Source organism: Rattus norvegicus, chromosome 9 (assembly GCF_021556685.1).
Source record: "Rattus norvegicus strain SHRSP/BbbUtx chromosome 9, alternate assembly SHRSP_T2T, whole genome shotgun sequence".
Taxonomy (NCBI): domain Eukaryota; kingdom Metazoa; phylum Chordata; class Mammalia; order Rodentia; family Muridae; genus Rattus; species Rattus norvegicus.
The window spans coordinates 108,550,816-108,565,331 of NC_141542.1; the positions used below are offsets into that span (position 1 = coordinate 108,550,816).

The following is a 14,516-nucleotide window of genomic DNA, read 5'->3' on the forward strand; positions in this document are numbered from 1 at the left end:
ATCCAGAAGCTGCCACGGAGTGGGGCAAGTTTCTGTTTCTGAGTGTGTGTTCTGATTTACCTTCTTCCTGTTTCAGCTTCGTTCGTTCTGGTGAGGGGTGGCAGCTGGGACCACCAACATGGAGAAGGATATCAGGAGAGCAGGAAGAGTGGGAGGGGCCGGCAAGGCTGTACCCACCTCTATCCTGCCAGCACTCTTGTTGTGCACCCTGGTCCACAACTTCTCCATCTAAAATCTTTGACCTGCACACATGCCTTTGCCCCGAGTGCCCCTGTCACAGCTGAGCCCAGGATGTCCCCATACTGATACCTGCAGCCTCCATCCCCAGAGCTTGTGCCCAGCTCACTGCTGGAGTCAAGCTTAGGTCCTCCTCTACAATGCCTCCCATGATTCTTCCTCGAACAGAAGTGACCCCTTAAATCCCACCACTCAAAGGGAGAGATATGGGCTGAATCACCTCAGCCTAGCAGGCCGTGGCCTGGAGCAGAACCGATGGAAAACCCCGCTGCACCTTGCTGGGCAGGAGGCTTGTTTGCTGATGGATAACCTTCTGCCCAGCCTCCCTACTCTAGAAGGAGTGGATGCACATCAGGAGGCGGGCCTTGGCTTGCAGCTCCCAGCTGCCTGGGCCCCATCCCAACCCTTTCTTGAGGTTGGGTGCTTGTTAACATATTGGTTCCCAGGACCTGCAGCCCCTGTGAAAGGCAGGTGCCCTGGAAAAGAGAGTGGTGAGAGCAGAGGGTACCAGGTGGGGAGAGCTGGGAGGGGACACTCGGCATGTGCCTCCCATCCCTGACTCCCTTTTCCCTTGACTCCTCCAAGCACCCTTGAATCAGAATATAATTCCTTCTGTTCTTCTACCAGCTGTCAGCCACTGCCCTGCTCTGTGGGCCTTTGGGGACCCTGAGACCAGGTGGGACTCAGCCTGTGAACCCCACAGGGTTCTGGGATGAAGCACAGCTCCCCTACCTCAATAATCTGGGACCTGGGAGAGCAGACCTGAAGGTTGTACTAGCTGGGGGGAGGGGTGGTCTCTAACACCTCCCCCAAGGTCCCCATCTTCAGGAGCCTTGGTATCTGGGGTTATATCTCCCATGTCAGGTCAGAGTCACAGAGGCCACACAGTTGCACTCTGCATCATACACACACACACACACACACGCACACACACACACACCATCCAGCACACATAACTGCTACAGCTCACTCAGTGCTAAAGACAAGGATGTGATCACGTGACAGGCTCTTAAGGGTGACTTCGACCTCAGAATCTTTCCTTAGTCAGGGATCTCCACTCCCAGCTGGCTTCAGGCGGGTGAGGATTCATAGAAACCCAGCCTAGGCCCCCTAACGCATAATGCTCTCATCTGAGGTTGCAGATTCCTGCCCCCACATACTTCTTGACATGCTGTCCACTCCCCTCTGGCTCAGAGTCCTCCACCCGATGGCAGCCTGCAATATCACATCCTCAAGTCCTTCGCCCCCCACCTTTCCCATCCCCTCCCACCTTTCTACCAACCCATCAACAAGGATGAGCCCTGGCACCCACTCTGGGCTCCAGAAACTGCATCTCCCAAGCTCCCCATAACATCATCAGCATTCCAGCATTAGAGGAAGCTTCCAGAATCCCCGCTGACCCCTCCCTCTTCCCAGACCTTCCACCTAAGACGGGTCCCCCACCTCTGCCTCTCTGTCTGATCCACCTCACTTCAGGCTGAGACACAGCAGTGCGACCCTGTGAGAAGGAGTGGAGCAGACTGGGGTCAGGGGCAAGCCAGTGAGTCTTGAATAACTCAGCCCCCAACTGGGACAAAAGCCAATCTCCAAGCCCCAGATTCCCTGTAAAAGGTGTCACTGTAGTCTTAGCAGAAGGTTTCTTCTCCCACTGAGGTTTTCTTCTGATACTGGTAGTTCTCCTGGAAATGAAGCTCCCTAGTGTGTGCTTAAGAGCTCCATGGTGGACACTCAGGCTGATTGTAGGCCTGAAGCGACCCTCTGTCTGCAAGTGGCAGTCTTGAATGGCACTGCTGCAGTGCCACCAAGGACTGACAAGTCATCTCACCAGCCCAGGATAGGTGGGGATAGGTAGGTGGAGTTTCAGCCAGAACACTATGGAACTGGGAATGTGTCCAGGTGGTGGGAGCCTTGGTCAGGATTGAGTGGCCTCTGTTTGGGACCCAGTGCCTGAACAGAGCAAGCTTTTCTTCACCCCAGAGTGGTACCCAGGCTCCTTGCAGAATGCTGCCGTGGGCACTGCAGAATGTTCCTGGGGTACTCTGCTCTGTTGTCAGCCGGGTGCCAAGCTAGGTGCCTCTGAGACTGGGCTGGGCCAAGATGCTGCTGGATTTCTCTTCCTCCTCTGGGCAGAGGCATCTGCCAGGCTTGAAAGCCTCTGCAGGATTCCAGTCTAAGTCGGGCAGCCTCTCCCTCTCTGTACGTCCGGGCTGGCTCTTGGGGAACCCTGCTATGACTCTCCTTGTATTCCTGAGATGCTGGGCTATGTCACACAGTACTCCTATTCTGAGACTCAGCCCTCTGATAACTCAGACACCTGTGCTACCCCATCTCTGAATCTCACCGGGGCCCTGGGAGGTCAGAGACACTGGAACCCAGCCTTGCCCTATAATGTCCCCATCTCTGCCTTCACAAGGGGCTCCTAACCTGAGCTGAGCCCTGTCTTGGACGGCACATCCTAGGCCACCTCACCCCTCCCTCACAACACCCTTTGCCATCCCACAGGAGAGCACCTGCGGATCTGCCCCCAGGGCTACACCTGCTGCACCAGTGAGATGGAGGAGAACCTGGCCAACCACAGCCGGATGGAGCTGGAGACCGCACTCCACGACAGCAGCCGTGCCCTGCAGGCTACACTGGCCACCCAGCTGCATGGCATCGATGGTGAGTGGGGACTTGCAGGTGTGGGGCTAGGACTCAGAGGCTAGGATCTGGATGGTTAATGCTGGGCTTCAATAGAACAATGAGCCCAAGTAGTCAGGGCCCTCGAGAGAATGGGCCCGCCCCTCAGAGGGGAACAGCTGCTCTTAGAGTGCCTCTGTGCCCCACACAGAGTTCCCCTTAGGACCTAAAGAGGGCTGGCCTGCATCTTCTGGGGTCCCTGTGGTAGGCCCACTATCCCACCCTCTAGCCAGGAAGCTCAGACTGAAGGCTGAGAGTGCAGGGCCTGCCCTGAGGTGACTGCCTCTCCTCGGGCAGGGGCAGAAAGACTCGGCCGTGCTTCAATAGACCAGGTTAGCTACTTTTAGCATCATTTATTTATGAACCTCTCACGTGGCTTCACCGTGTATGGGCAGAGAGCGGCAGCTCAAAGGGTAATGGAATGTTTCACAGGGACTGTATGGGGCCCTGGGGTCCTAAGGGTCCCCTAGAAAGTCCCCTCCGTGAGCAGAGAGGTTTGCTGACTGCAGAAGAGGTACAGGACCCAGGCAAAGATGGGAGTCCCTTCAGCATGGGTGGAGCTGGGAAAATCCGAACTGCAAAGCAGAAGAGGGAAAACGTACAGCCCATCTAGCCACAGCTGGGCCACAGCGTCAGGGGTTTAGAAACCCCAGCCAACCAGAGAGCCCTGACCATTTGCAGACTCTGACACTTGTTGATAAGCCTTCCTTTGTTACTCTGCCTTGGGGGGGGGGCAAGGGGGGTTGGAGGGGTGGGTCTGAGCAGTCACAGACCTTGATCTCACTTCCAAAGGGGATGCCACAATCAGGGCTCCATCCCAGCAATGTGGAGTACAGTGACATTTCCCTGAACCTCAGAATTTGCTGTTGCTATATTCACACGTTTCCGCCCTCACCGAAAAGTATCCATCTGGGGTGCTGGTTTGCAGCCGGGCGGGTTTGCTGGAGAGCAGGAGGAGGAGGGCTGCTTGGGACTGAGAGCATTGGGGTGGAAGACAGACAGGGAAGTTGGCAGTTAGGCAAGGCTTACACTGGTTCCTCTCCCACCACCCCCCCACTACAGTCTCTCCCAGAATCATGAATCTCAGCATCTGCTGGTTCCTAAGGCCCAGCTCAGAAATGACCTCTGGAGCTAGAGGCTTAAGTCCACAGGGGCCTATGACCCTAGAGAGGACACTTCTGACTTCTGCACCACTGGTGAGGAGAGACAGGTCTCTAAGAGCCAGAGGAACCTTCTGCAATATGGCATCCAGCTTTTATGGACTGCCTGAGCAGGTTCTGAAAAGCAGGGGGTATTCTGTCAAGCCGAGTACATTGGCCGAGAAGCAGAGCCCCCTCAAGGGGTCATTGCCTCTCCTCACAGACCACTTCCAGCGCCTGCTGAATGACTCGGAGCGTACACTGCAGGATGCTTTTCCCGGGGCCTTTGGGGACCTGTACACGCAGAACACTCGGGCCTTCCGGGACCTGTATGCTGAGCTGCGTCTCTACTACCGAGGGGCCAACCTACACCTTGAGGAGACACTGGCCGAGTTCTGGGCACGGCTGCTGGAGCGTCTCTTCAAGCAGCTGCACCCCCAGCTGCTGCTGCCCGATGACTATCTGGACTGCCTGGGCAAGCAGGCAGAGGCACTGCGGCCGTTTGGGGATGCCCCTCGAGAACTGCGCCTGAGGGCCACCCGTGCTTTTGTGGCGGCACGATCCTTTGTGCAGGGCCTGGGTGTGGCCAGTGACGTAGTCCGAAAGGTGGCCCAGGTACAAAAACTGCCCGGGACTCTGAGTAGACAGACCCCTGGGAGTCCCTCCCTCACGCTGTGCCCTGGGTGCTTGGTATCCCCCACGTTCAGCCTTGTTCTCTGAGCCTCCTGGCTCTAAGGCTCACAGATGCAGCCCATTATCAGTTGCTTGCAGTGGGTCCATTTAAGGCCTGTCCGTGTGCCGCCCAGTCCCTTGTCCTGCCCAGTCCCGTGTCCTTAGCCAAGTGTGGCTGTGGGCAGGATGGAGAGGGCCTTTGGTCTACTGCACTTAGGAAACAGGAAACAAGAAAATGATATGGTTGGCCCTCGAGCAAACCTCACAGGCAAGCATAGCATCTCACTGAATGGGACGGCAGGCACATGGCAGACCCACCTTGGGAAGGGTGTGGGGAGGGTGCCAGCTTTAAACTGCCCCCATCTCAAGCTAGGTGCAGTAAGTTGCCTCCCGACCCCTGGGCCTCTGCAGCAAAGCCTAGTGACAGAGGGACTGTGACACTGAAAGGTGTACATGAGATGGGCTGGGCTAGGGAGAAGTCCCATGGCAGGTTAGAGCCTAGATGTTCCAGCTTGCATCCCTTCACATCAGGGCTCCCTCAGGGCTGGTTGGTGACCACAGGGGGCAGGCTCAGGCTGCCTTTGTTCTCCAGGTTCCTCTGGCCCCAGAATGTTCTCGGGCTGTCATGAAGTTGGTCTACTGTGCCCATTGCCGGGGAGTCCCTGGTGCCCGGCCCTGTCCCGACTATTGCCGAAATGTGCTCAAAGGCTGCCTTGCCAACCAGGCCGACCTGGATGCCGAGTGGAGGAACCTCCTGGGTGAGCCCCACCCCCAGGCTGTTTGGCCTGTCCTGTCCTCAGAGGTTCTGGGATGCAGTAGCCCCTGGTGTGGCCCAAATGAAGGCTTGAGGGCCTGATATGGATGGGGCTTTGGGGATCAAGGGACAGATTTTATTGTTCCAAGGCACCTGGTGGAATAGCTGTTTCAACATGCATATACACCAACATGTAGGTGATATGTAGCAAACACATACATGTATGTACCTAAACATATGGCATGTATGTAGGCTGCACACAGTGGGCCAGTCTATGGGGTCTGTTCAGAGTCTCCCTGCCTATCACAGATGGACTTACATGCACATGTACTGGCATGAGGTAAGTTGACACACACATATGCCAACACACATGAATCACTTTGTATATCTGTTGACATGGGGCAGGTTAGCATGCAGACGTGTCAGCACTGGTACACAGCTAGCAGGAGCTGGTACTTAGTATGCTGATCCTCCATCTGGCAGCTGTGTTGGCACTGTGAGCCAAGGTGTGCATGTTACTGCACCCGTGCAGTATAAAAGCACGCACATGCAGACGCATAGTTCATGTGTTCCAGGGTCTGGTGTGAGGCACATCTACATGCATACATATGTGGGCCCATGGTGGGCCAGCAGCTATTCATGCATGTTCAGCACCTGCATGAGCTAACATGGACATATGTGGACATGAACGAGGCTAGATTGCCAGATGTCGTGTGTGTCCATGTGTGTCGTGGGTGTGGGTGTGATGTTCTGAGTTATGCATGAGTGCAAGCTGGTTCAGTCAGAATCTGAGCTCATGTGACCCTCTGCTGACCTGTACCTCTGGCTGTTGAGACTGTGTCATTAACGTGCACCCGTGATGTATGTACATACATGTTAATACCTCTGCCAGACTCCATGGTGCTCATCACTGACAAGTTCTGGGGCCCGTCGGGTGCGGAGAATGTCATTGGCAGTGTGCATATGTGGCTGGCGGAGGCCATCAACGCCCTCCAGGACAACAAGGACACACTCACAGCTAAGGTGTGTAAGAGCTGGGGGGAAGAGGGGGACCACTGTGAGCATTGAAGGGTCTGTCCCTGATATAGCCCTACCTGGGCCCGAGAAACCATACTGCCCCTCCAGACCCCCTTTGGTATCTCCCTAGGTCATCCAGGGCTGCGGAAACCCCAAGGTCAATCCCCATGGCTCTGGGCCTGAGGAGAAGCGTCGCCGTGGCAAACTGGCACTGCAGGAGAAGTCCTCCACAGGTACTCTGGAAAAGCTGGTAAGTCTGACGATCTCAGTGGCTACAGCATATCTACATGGGGGCAGCCTAGGTGGACTGTTTCCAGGCTTCTCACTGCTCTGCCATCACAGGTCTCTGAGGCCAAGGCCCAGCTCCGAGACATTCAGGACTACTGGATCAGCCTCCCAGGGACACTGTGTAGTGAGAAGATGGCCATGAGTCCTGCCAGCGATGACCGCTGCTGGAATGGGATTTCCAAGGGCCGGTAGGTACCCATCACTGGCCACATCCTCGTGAATGCCCAGAACATGGGGAACTGGCCTGGAGGCTCACACACATTCGCCAGCTCCCAGTAGTGAGCACATACCCCCTACCATGGAGCCTTTGGGGGTTACCAGTGTATTCACTGGCCCTCGGGGTGACGAAATGAACTGTGGCTCCGGCTACCCTGTTCCAGGTACCTACCTGAGGTGATGGGTGATGGGCTGGCCAACCAGATCAACAACCCTGAAGTGGAGGTGGACATCACCAAGCCGGATATGACCATCCGGCAGCAGATCATGCAGCTCAAGATCATGACCAACCGTTTACGTGGCGCCTACGGTGGCAATGATGTGGACTTCCAGGATGCCAGTGAGGCCCGCCAGGGTTAGGGTGGGGTTGGGGAGGGATCTGCCCTGCTCGGAAGTGGAAGGGTACAAGGCCCCTCCGGACTCCTCAGCCCTTTGCCCTCATGGATGCTGTAAGGGCACTGTGTCTTGTAGCACAGTCAAAGCCCAGCCAGGTTGTCCATGAGGATCGCATGAGGCACACCTAGGGGCCTTCATGGGGAACCAGGCCTGACTCCCGGTGTCACCCAGCACTCAGGTGCCCAGGTAGGAAGAGCCCGCTGTTGGAGCCTCCTGTCTTCCCCAGGTGATGACGGCAGTGGCTCCGGCAGCGGTGGCGGATGCCCAGATGACGCCTGTGGCCGGAGGGTCAGCAAGAAGAGCTCCAGCTCCCGGACCCCCTTGACCCATGCCCTCCCCGGCTTGTCAGAACAGGAGGGACAGAAGACCTCGGCCGCCACTCGCCCAGAGCCTCACTACTTCTTTCTGCTCTTCCTGTTCACCTTGGTCCTTGCTGCAGCCAGGCCCAGGTGGCGGTAACTGCCCCCTAGCCCAAAGGACTGTCTTGGCCAAAACATGCAACAGACCATATTTAATTCCCTTGGCCTTCGAGGCCCAGGGCAGGATAAGGAGACAGTAGCTCTGAGTGCTGGGGCAGGGTGCATGGGGTCCTGGCCTTCCTGGGTCTGGCCACGCCTGTCACCCTAGCTTTTAATTTTGTATCAGGTCAGCTGCGAGCCAGTGTCCCCAAAAGCCATGTATTTCAGGGACCTCAGGGGCACCTCTGGCTGCACACTCCTCCCCTACCCTCCTGCACCACCCCAGAAGCTCACGAGGCCAACCAGAAGGGCGGCTATTAGCTACAACCCATCGGAGACCTCAAGTGAGCCTGTGCCTTCCTCTCCTGCCTCTTCCCGCTGGGGACTCCCCACCAGACCCCATGGGCCACAGATGTCAGAAATTGAGGCCCATCCCGCAGCTCCCCAGGAAGCCTGCAAGGGATGCCAGTATGTCGCTGACCAGGCTCTGGCAGGGCCTTCAAGTTTATGCATGATACCTTCTCCTCAGAAGAAGCTCTGCAGCCAGGATCCCAACACACACCAGACCAGGACCCTGTGCCACTGTGGAGCTCAGTGAATCTGGTTCTCAAAGAAGACCCACTGTGGGGTTCCTCTAGTGTGACATAGGTGAGGTGGCAGCTGGCAAGGCCGCACTAGGCTGCCACACTGTTTGCCCCCTCAGATGGGCTCATAAAGACTGGCCTTGAGGGTCCACATGAAGAGCCTCACTTCAGGGGAATAGCCGGCCACGTCTAGCCCCTATCCCACTTAGAAAGGTCACCTGGCCACGGGGATGCTGGGTGGCTGGTGAAACTTAAGCTCAGGGTCAGTGGGACCTGGCACTGCAGGTCAAGAGGACGCCTGGGCCCCTTCCTGACCCAGGCAGCTCTGCAGGAGCTGGGGGAGCATTGACAGTCAAGGGCTTTTATAGACATGCACATTCAGACCCTCGGTGTCCTTGTCCACTGAGTGCTGCATCTCATCGCATCTCAATCTTCATTGACAGCACTGGAGAGGCTCGGGGCACCACTTGGAGCCTGGTATCCCGCAGCCTTGAGACCTGGGGGCACCTGGCTTACCAAGGTTGCCAAGGCTCCATCTTCCCTTCCAGGGCCTTGGGGATGCTAAGTTGCTGTATCCAGGAAGACAGTGGTCCTCACATGCAGAAGGCCTGGGAAAAGGCTGCTTGCCGCTTTTTTTTTTCCTTTCTTTTTGTCACTGGGTTAGAGAGGCTCCCGCCAGCACAGCACCAAGGCCTGCCCAGTAGTCAGGTCTCCTGGTCCAGGATGGGTGTGCTCTGTAGTTGGTCTGTGGGTTTCTTAGGCCCATGCCCTGAGCACATTCACCCAGCCACATCCCTGCTAGTGACACTCAGGCAGGGGCACTGGGAGCCAGACCTGGGCTCTGGCATCAACGAGTGCCTAGGTGTCAGGACAGCGGCACCCATGCTGTACAGGGCAGCCAGGATAGTGGCCAAGCTACTGTGTCCTTTCTCCATGAGGCTCCCTGTCACTCGGTGCCAGTGGGTAATGTGTGTTCTTTGAGTCCTTATATGAATTAAAGGCTGGAGACCTACAGCGGGCATGCGCTTGTGTAAACTGGTAAGACGGTGCGTGTACGTGTGAGCATGGCATGTACACGTCAGAGCACAGATTGGAGCTTGTTGAAAGGGGTTTGAAGATGGGTTTGCACCTGGAGCAAAGTCCCAGGGCTTCCGAGTGGTGGCAACCATTGAACATCTCTGAGTCCTGCCTGGGAAGATGTCTGTCTGTGCTAACTGAACATGCCAAAGTTCATGGGAGGAGGGGGCCAGGACACCAGAGCCAACCAGCCTTCCACCTCTCTAGCCCACCTCAATGTACATGTCATTGTCTTAGCCATAGAAAAGTTCTCATTCCTTCCAGGGTGCCTCAGAGGTACCCGAGGGAACCATGGAGGGAACAGGGATGTCCTGACACACCAGTCTGTCTCAAGCTATCCCCCATCTGCAGAAATGTTCTAAGCAACTTAAGATACTCAGGGCTAGTTTGCCCTCATCTCAAGGAGTATAGCGCCTGCCTCCATTGCTCGGAAGCTCACTCAGCCCAGACTCAAACCCCCTGCTCAGCCACATGGTATATCTGCTTTAACTGAGACTTGGGGCCTACACTGCTACCCAAATACATTTTGCAGTGTTGCCATTCAGTGGGGTCTATATAAGCACAAGGAACAGGACCCCACCCCATGTGCTACTGGGCCACAGCTCCCAGGAGGGAGGCTCCTGGGCCCAGGGTAGCAGCGGCATCCTCGCCTCTCTGCTTTCTTGTAAGTCCTGGGAATCCCTGGTGCCAGGTAGCCCAGATGTTTCCCTGGGAGAGGGAGGGGTATAGTCCTTTCTCCTTGATTGGCCAGGATAGATAGCCATGGAGTGAGGTAGAGGCTCGGTAGAGCTGCCCTGTGGGGAGAGGTCAGCATGGAGGTACTCACTGGTGACTGCAGGTGGAACACCATGTCAGGCAGTCCAGCAGGATCTCGTTAGGGACACCTCCTTCTGTTCCGGGTCCCTTTTGAGCTGGACACTCTTGGACACCTGGTTATCCTGTTCCTTGTTCTTTTTGAGTTGGAGACTCTTGGACACCTGGTTCTTCTGCTCTGTGCTCTCTTTGAATTGGATACTCTTGGACGCCTGGTTATCCTGGTCCTCCTTTTTGAACTGGACACTCTTGGACTCCTGGTTATCCTTGTCCTCCTTTTCGAACTGGGCATTCTTGGATGCCTGGTTTTCCTGGTCCTCCTCCTTTCTGAGCTGGACAGTCTGGGATGCCTGGTTGATATGCCACAGGTTATTTTCACTCTTGGGCTCCTGGGACCTTTGGGCTAGGAGATCCTTCTCTGCCAAGAAAAGGAGAATACATAAGACAGGTGTCCAACATGGGAGTCAGCAGCCAGGTGCAGGACAGGACTAGCTCATAGGTTTCCACAGCCTTGCCCTTTGAGTGCCCAGCAAATGCCACATCAGCCCTTTTCTCCTAAGTCCTGCCACAGTGCTCCCCAAGAGGCTAGCTACGGAGGAGTCCCTTCTCAGTCATCACCAGCTCTCAAGCAAACTCAGGAAGGCACAGGCATCTGGAACAGCCTAGTGGTGGCAGCCAGTTCCCCTGCAAGCATCCCACACAGCTGCAGGCAATTTTGCAGACTAGTGTGGCGCTTTTAGCCCACACACATGCGCTCACTCAAAATCATCCACTCACATGCCTGTACATTTCAAGTCATCAAAGAAGGATGGTTAGAGAGCCATCGAGGTGACACTGGGTGGGTTGGTAGGGTACTAGGAATCCTAGCAGCAAAGCTGTAGAGCTTGCAAGATGCTTAACTAAGACACCATGGCTGCCTGGTGAGGAATGGGGGCCGTCATTGCCTAGCAGGCACTCTGCTAACATGAACCTCTTTCTGCACAAACATCAAAATGGGGGTTTGGGAATGTTTCACAGTCAAATGGCAGATTTCAGATGGACTAAACCCTGGTACGGGGGGGGGGGGGAGGTGGGGTCACTAATAGCCTACAGTAAACAGGCAGATTCGTGTGCCAGATGCAGACCTACCCCTGTGGTCTAGAACTAGAACTGGGGCCCCGAGTAACAGAACACCATGGAGAAACATGGTTCTGCTTCTCAGGAGAGACCAGGAAAGTTTAGGTTGCTTTTTTTTTTTTTTTTTTTTTGTTCTTTTTTTTCCGGAGCTGGGGACCGAACCCAGGGCCCAGGGCCTTGCGCTTCCTAGGTAAGCGCTCTACCACTGAGCTAAATCCCCAGCCCCTATTTAGGTTGCTTTTGAGGACCACCCACAAAGATTCAGCGGCTGGTGACAGTATATAGTGGGCAAATGTAAAAGGCTTGGGTCACCCACAGAGAAGCAGGGAGAGCCCCTTGAGAAAGAGAAGTCAGAAGGCTCAGAGTTGTAAGTCACAGCATAGCAAAACATTTTGCCACCGGATCACAGCCGGCCCAAATGGTCTATAAGTGTTATCCTATAGAAATGGGGGCGGGGGGACTAGAAGCTATATGGTTATAACAACTGTCTGTGGATAACCAAAAACAAAGGATTAGACAGGCCCCAGAAGCAGAGAAAGCTTATTTAAAGGCACAGTAGCTGGTTAACTGGAGCTGTAAAGCTGAACCCATCCAAAGCAAGATGAACCTGAAGGTGAATGCCTGAAACATAGCCAGACTGAGTCAGAGATGAGGAGTTGTAAAAGCAATGGAAGATCTGTCACATGCAAGGAAGTGTGTGTGTGTGTGTGTGTGTGTGTGTGTGTGTGTGTGTGTGTGTGACAGACAGAAAGACAGAGACAGACGAGAGGGAAAGAGGGAGACCAGCAGACAGACAGACAGAGGGGGTAATCTTCAGCAGAAACCCAGGCCAGAAGGGAATGAGGTGATGAAACCAAAACTCCTAAAAAAAAAAAAAGAAGAAGAAGAAGAAGAAGAAAGAAAGAAAGAAAGAAAGAAAGAAAATTTTCAAGCAGGAATGCTATTCTTAGAAAGGCTGCCATCTAGAAATAAATGCAAAATAAATTAATTCCCAGCCATGAGTTGGATGGCAAATCCCAGGTATCATGTCTGTACCAGCCTAACCAAGAATACCCATGAGAGCTCTTCATGCTGACTTGATACCAACTAGCAACGTGAGAGCATGAAACTGAGCCACTCTCCAGTGAAGGATGTGCACAATGCCAATGTCTGGCCTCGAGTGAAGGCAGGCAATGGTATCCCTTTTTAATGGAGCTTCAGTAGTTTGCTAGTGGATACTCTGGGGAATAACAGTGTAATTTTTGCAACTGAAAAATCATGAACAATTTAAAATAAAATGTAAGGCTTGGAGAACACTGCAGAATAGGGAGCAGAGAGATTTTAAGAGGCAGAGGACCTGGACATATGCTGTAAGTTAGTGCCTTCTAGATATACCTGGGAAGCTGCACCCATGAGATCTGAAAAATATAAATATGTCTGTGTGTGAAACAAAAGTAATTAGAGAAGAGGTCATAAAATTGAGAGGCGGTGGGTGGACATAAAAGGAGTTGGAAGACAGAGAGGGTAGGGTGGGAGTGTGGTAAATTCAGTACTCAAGTATGAACCACAAAATTATTACAAAAAATTTAAGCTCTGCTCAGCACTTAGGAGGCAAAGGAAGGAGGACCAGGAGTTCTGAAGCCAGCATAGAACACACAGCAGGGCCTGTGAGGTTGGGCCAGAAGGATTCAGCTCTACACTGTATGTGAACTTCATCTCAGCATTGTGTGATGGGTTAAACAGAACGGCACCTACGTTTGAATGCATAGTCCAAAGCTTGGGGAGCTGTTTGGGAAGGAATAGGAGGTCTGGCCTTGTTGGCAGAGATAGGTCACTGGTGGGCTTTAAGGTTTAGCTCTTTTCTCTGCCTCCTGTTACTGGATCCGATGTAAGCTCTTAGCTACTGCTCCACCACCATGCCTGCCTGCCTGCCCGCCCGCCTGCCTGCCCGCCCGCCTGCCTGCCTGCCTGCCTGCTGCCTGCCTGCCCGCCCGCCTGCCCGCCTGCTGCCTGCCGCCCGCCCTCCCGCCTGCCCGCCCGCCCGCCTGCCCGCCCGCCCGCCTGCCCGCCCGCCCGCCTGCTGCCCGCCTGCCCGCCCGCCCGCCTGCCCGCCCGCCTGCCTGCCTGCCTGCCCGCCTGCTGCCTGCCTGCCTGCCCGCCGGCCCGCCTGCCTGCCTGCCTGCCTGCCCGCCCGCCCGCCTGCTGCCTGCCTGCCCGCCTGCTGCCTGCCTGCCTGCCGCCATGCTCCCTATCATGATAGTCATGGACTCATGCTCTGAATCTGTGAGCCCCATAAATGCTTTCCCCTACAAGTTGCTTTGATTATGGGAAACAGGAGACAACACATGGACTGACGGAACGGGTTTTAAGATAGATCCCATGCAAACTAAAAGACAATGGCAGTGTCTCTATTGACCAAACAAATTTCCAGTCCAGACCGCAAGGTCACCATATGACCATAAAGGCGGCAAGTCAAACAGGACATAATAGCAGTTTTAAGTAAATGTGCACCTAACATTCATGCATGAAATATTAAAAACAGAAAGATGCTGGCAGGTCTGAGGGGAATGTAAGCAGTAACTTGAGCTTCCCAAATCCTGTGAGGCATGTGTAATCCAACAGAAGAACAGCAAGGAAAGAACAAGCTTGAAGAATACTGAAAACCAGGTGCACTAAGCAACACGCACGCAGAAAACCCCGCCCACAGCACAGCGTGTGTCTCGGGCATATGGACATCTCTGGGGCCGGGTGGTTGATTAAAACTTTATCAATATCGTTTCTAACCGTTTAATCTAAAGTATAAAACTAGATGTCAATAATATGAGGAACTCGCGAGATTCACAGGTATATGGAATGGGGAGGAAAAGTTATAAAGTGGGGAGAGGAAAGGAAGGGGAGAAAGGGGATGAGGGGGAGGGGCTAAGAACACAATTTCATCTGTGATAAAAATTAAAAGATTTAAAAACAAATATTGGGCTGGAGAGATGGCTCAGCGGTTAAGAGCACCCGATTGCTCTTCCAGAGGTCATGAGTTCAATTCCCAGCAACCATATGGTGGCTCACAACCATCTGTAAAGAGATCCGGTGCCCT

General features: G+C 54.5%; 2 protein-coding genes across 10 annotated transcripts in view; one reads left to right on the forward strand and one right to left on the reverse strand.

Annotated features, from left to right (window-relative positions):
• The window catches only part of Gpc1 (glypican 1), a 27,808-nt gene extending 18,355 nt beyond the window's left edge, over window positions 1-9,453 (forward strand). Inside the window, 8 exon segments of the mRNA NM_030828.2 lie at window positions 2,740-2,898; window positions 4,279-4,670; window positions 5,320-5,485; window positions 6,374-6,504; window positions 6,629-6,748; window positions 6,841-6,974; window positions 7,167-7,342; window positions 7,625-9,453. Of these exon segments, the coding sequence (NP_110455.2) occupies window positions 2,740-2,898; window positions 4,279-4,670; window positions 5,320-5,485; window positions 6,374-6,504; window positions 6,629-6,748; window positions 6,841-6,974; window positions 7,167-7,342; window positions 7,625-7,857 (1,511 nt within the window). The 3' untranslated portion in view covers window positions 7,858-9,453.
• Window positions 8,049-14,516, reverse strand: part of Ankmy1 (ankyrin repeat and MYND domain containing 1) — a 54,184-nt gene continuing 47,716 nt past the window's right edge. For all 9 annotated transcript variants that reach the window (XM_087567646.1, XM_087567645.1, XM_087567653.1 and 6 more), the window contains one exon: window positions 8,049-10,748. In XM_087567646.1, the coding sequence (XP_087423772.1) occupies window positions 10,369-10,748 (380 nt within the window). In that variant the 3' untranslated portion in view covers window positions 8,049-10,368. The remainder of the gene's footprint in view (window positions 10,749-14,516) is intronic.